At 38.6% G+C, this 3,645-nt stretch overlaps 1 protein-coding gene across 1 annotated transcript in view; it reads left to right on the top strand.

Moving 5' to 3' along the window:
• LOC119418063 (coiled-coil domain-containing protein 85C-B) overlaps nucleotides 1-3,645 on the top strand; it is a gene marked incomplete at its 5' end in the record, with an annotated part of 40,509 nt that overhangs the window by 34,496 nt on the left and 2,368 nt on the right. Inside the window, 2 exon segments of the mRNA XM_037685309.1 lie at nucleotides 1,763-1,855; nucleotides 3,421-3,519. Of these exon segments, the coding sequence (XP_037541237.1) occupies nucleotides 1,763-1,855; nucleotides 3,421-3,519 (192 nt within the window).

The following is a 3,645-nucleotide window of genomic DNA, read 5'->3' as shown; positions in this document are numbered from 1 at the left end:
GGGTAACACAGACACAAACAGAAACAGCAAAAGGTGCCATCCTTACACAGTCCAGCTGCAAAACAAACAATAAAACCTGTCTGAAGAGCAAGAAGGAAAGCTTTACACATTGAAGTAAAGACTTTAATAAAACACATCACAGAAAATGGTGATGGAGACATTTTCAGGTGTTTTCAGCATTTTAATATATTTTTGTTTTTAAGAAACCTGTCTCTTATTTTGTTTGCAAAGTCTGATTCATTTTTGAGCCCAAATGTGAGATTGCATTTATCATTTATTTAACTTTCTTGTTTTGTTTTGTTGCATGGTTCAGGATTTTTCTCAGCCACGAGGAGTCGTTATCATGTAGTAATTTTTTTTTAACCTTTCACTTTACATGCAACAAATGAAAGCAAAATATGCAAGGAAATTTAGAATGTTAAGCCCATGAGAAACCCTCCAAAATGTCTTAAATGAGAAATTACAGTGTTGTATTATTCATCTTGTGTATAACAATTTAATATAGTTATGGGCTGTGTAGAAAATAATATGAACTCTAAGTCTGAATAATAAGAAAGTTCATTTTGCATGGTGCACTGTACAATTTTGAAAGACAATAAAGCTTATATTTATTTACAAAGATGCATTGATTCTCATTGATCTGTTAAATCAGTTTTAAAGTTGAGTTGTGAGTGAGGCTGGAATGGTGGTGGTGGTGGTGGTGGTGGTGGGGGGGGGGGGGTTACTGGTTGGGATTCAAATGACCAACCATTAAAGCAGAAAACGTTCAACTTTAAACTTCAAGGCTTTTTTTGTAAACATATAGGCTTTTTTACGTTGTTCAAAGATATTACATTAAAATATCACACATCTGATCTCATCTGGTTAGAGGTTCAACTCTTTAAAGACAAGGCTCTTAAGATAGTTTTTCTTTCTCAATCATCAGTCAGACATTTTGACCTTTTTAGAACATGCTACAGAAGAAACAAAACACCTCACAAGTTGTGAGAGTTGAAGGGTGTCAGGCCATAACATTGAGGACCATCGACATAAATCAGTGTTTGATGTAACTGTTGGACAGTTTTGGGGCTAAAGTTGGGATTATTCTTGTATGTGTGTGCCATCAGATTATACAGACTCATTCTGGCACCCAAATAGAGCCCGTGAATGTGGATGGAGCTGATAAACACACCAGTGGTATGAAGTGAACCCGAGCTACCGGAGCCACAGAGCTGTGTCTAATGCAGGCTTCTGATGCCAGGTCACAGTGAATAGTGCCATTGTGTGCCCCAGAGATCTGTGTCCCTTAAACAGAGAGCCACTGTCTGGGATTAACCAGGGGGTGAGATGAGTGAAGCAAACACCCCGATTCTCCTCCTGGCTGACTGCTCCCATCACACCAGGTTAAATCACCTCGAGCAGGTAGCAGATCTGGGAACTGAAAGCTTGGTGGAAGTTTAAAAACAGGACATACTGAAGGGGAAGAGAGGTGATTTGAGTTATGATGAAGGGGATGACATTCTCAGTGCTACAGGACACAAAAATCAATATTTCAAGTACAAGAACAGGCGCAGAGAGCGTGGCTAACCTTTTTCATCACAGTGGAGTGTCTGTGGAAGTGGACTGCAGGGTTCCAGTCTGGCAGCAGAGCACATCCTCTGTGTGTTTAATATTTAGACTTCTAACCTTTATCATTGGTCCGCACTTCACACATTTTTCTTGGTACTCTTTACCATGACAGAAACTACCCTAACAATATGTTCTTCTTGTGTACTTCCTACAGGGTACTAACCGTCTAACAACCAGTGAGTCGTCCCCTGCCACTGGCTACCTGTCCTGCGTCCAGAAGCCCGAGGCTGTGGTCCATGCCATGAAGGTAAGAAAATTAATTTAAGGAACATTTTGTTTGGATGTCTGCTGTTTTTTGATCACTTTGTGCTTTTCTTACATTGTTGATTTATATGTGAGTGCATAGCTGTGGTAATCTCAAACATCCTTAGATGGATTATCTCATGTTTTACCTAGTAATATCTAAGAAGAGGGTGCCACCCCCACATAAACACCCATCTCGTTTACGTTTTACCACAGAATGTTCAACTTTTGAGTTCTCTAACCTTTCTAAAACTTGCAAATTGTTCATACCACCACAATTTTACACTTCTTATACAGTTAATATATCAAAGCACAAGCATTTTGTCCTCAGTACCTCACCATTATAAGACTTAGATTTTTTTTCCTCAAATCTCTCCAGATTCTTGGAGCACACACCTTAACTCTGATTATATCTGAGTTCTGAATTTACTCCTTAAAACTTGAAATGAAATGGACTCTTTACCATGTCAGATTGCCTACTTAAATTACTACACAGTAGTCCCTCGTTTATCGCGGGGATCCGTACCCTGAAGACCCGCGATAAGTGAAAAACCGCGAAGTAGGAATATTAGTACAAGTAGTAGTTTAATATGTATATATATATATATATATATATATATAAAGATGTGTATGAACCTTTTCCACACTCTTGCAATAATCTAAACAATGTTTCTAAACTCTAAGCTCTCTAAAAGGGCACAGCATGTCATGATTTCAGCTCCCTGCCGCCTCTGCTCTTTGCCACCTGCAAGTGCTTTTGGCCACGCCCACTGCTCTGCACGGAGAACAGCTGATCAGCTGCAGCAGGAAGTTTATCCTGCAGCAGTATGGGCTGCACAAAGGTGCAGAAAGAAGCTTTTTCTGCTGCTCTGGGCTGCACAAATATGCAGCAGGTGCTAAATAATTTAAAATAATTTATATTAAAGAAACATTTCATGCCGAGCATGTGGCTCATCTATCAATCAGTCAATTATGTGTCATGTTCAATCTTATTTTGAAAACCCGCGATAGAGCGAGTCCGCGATAAATGGACCGCGAAGTAGCGAGGGACTACTGTACACTTATTAAAAAAAAATAATATATAGTCATCAGACATTGGTGCCATTCACAATTTTAAAAAGCTTTTGATACTACTACTTTTTGCATAGCGACAGCATATTTAAGGCTCAATTTTTAGTTTGTGTTTCTGTCTGATGAAGAGTTGCACTGTGTGTTTCTCTCTTCTCTCTGCTTCACAAAAAAGGCTAGAATCACCATGGCGACCAGTGATTCAGCAGCTTCTGATTTACTGGATATTATAATATTCAGCAGGTCTTAAAAATACAAAGTAAAACAAACCAAAGTACATACATGAAGAGGTTTTACTTTTAGGTTTCAAAATAAGAGTCTAGTTGTATTAAAAAATAATACAGAATAGATTGCATATTATTAATAGGGCTAACAGGAAAAAAACATAAAGTGGGGATTTCTTCAGAAATGTTAGTTTCAAACATCTTTCTCTAAAAGAGGACAGTGTCCTCTTTGTCTCATTCCATGGGTTGAAACAGTTCTTCTTCTGTGCTCTTGAAGGTGCTGGAGGTGCACGAGAATCTGGACAAGCAGGTTCCAGAGGACTATGAGGATGATCTGAGCGAGAAAGAGAAGGCCATTGTGCGAGAGATGTGCAATGTAAGTTCAACGGCTGCTCTTCACTCACATGTCTAACAGTCTCTGTGTGTCCGATCAAATTTTCTACATGTTGTTAGTATTAGGCCATTTATATATATATATATATACATATATATATAAATGGCC

Source organism: Nematolebias whitei, chromosome 12, assembly GCF_014905685.2.
Source record: "Nematolebias whitei isolate Nwh7 chromosome 12, NemWhi1, whole genome shotgun sequence".
Classification (NCBI taxonomy): domain Eukaryota; kingdom Metazoa; phylum Chordata; class Actinopteri; order Cyprinodontiformes; family Rivulidae; genus Nematolebias; species Nematolebias whitei.
The sequence above is the reverse complement of the archived record's forward strand: the minus strand, read 5'-3'. Positions and strand labels throughout refer to the sequence as shown.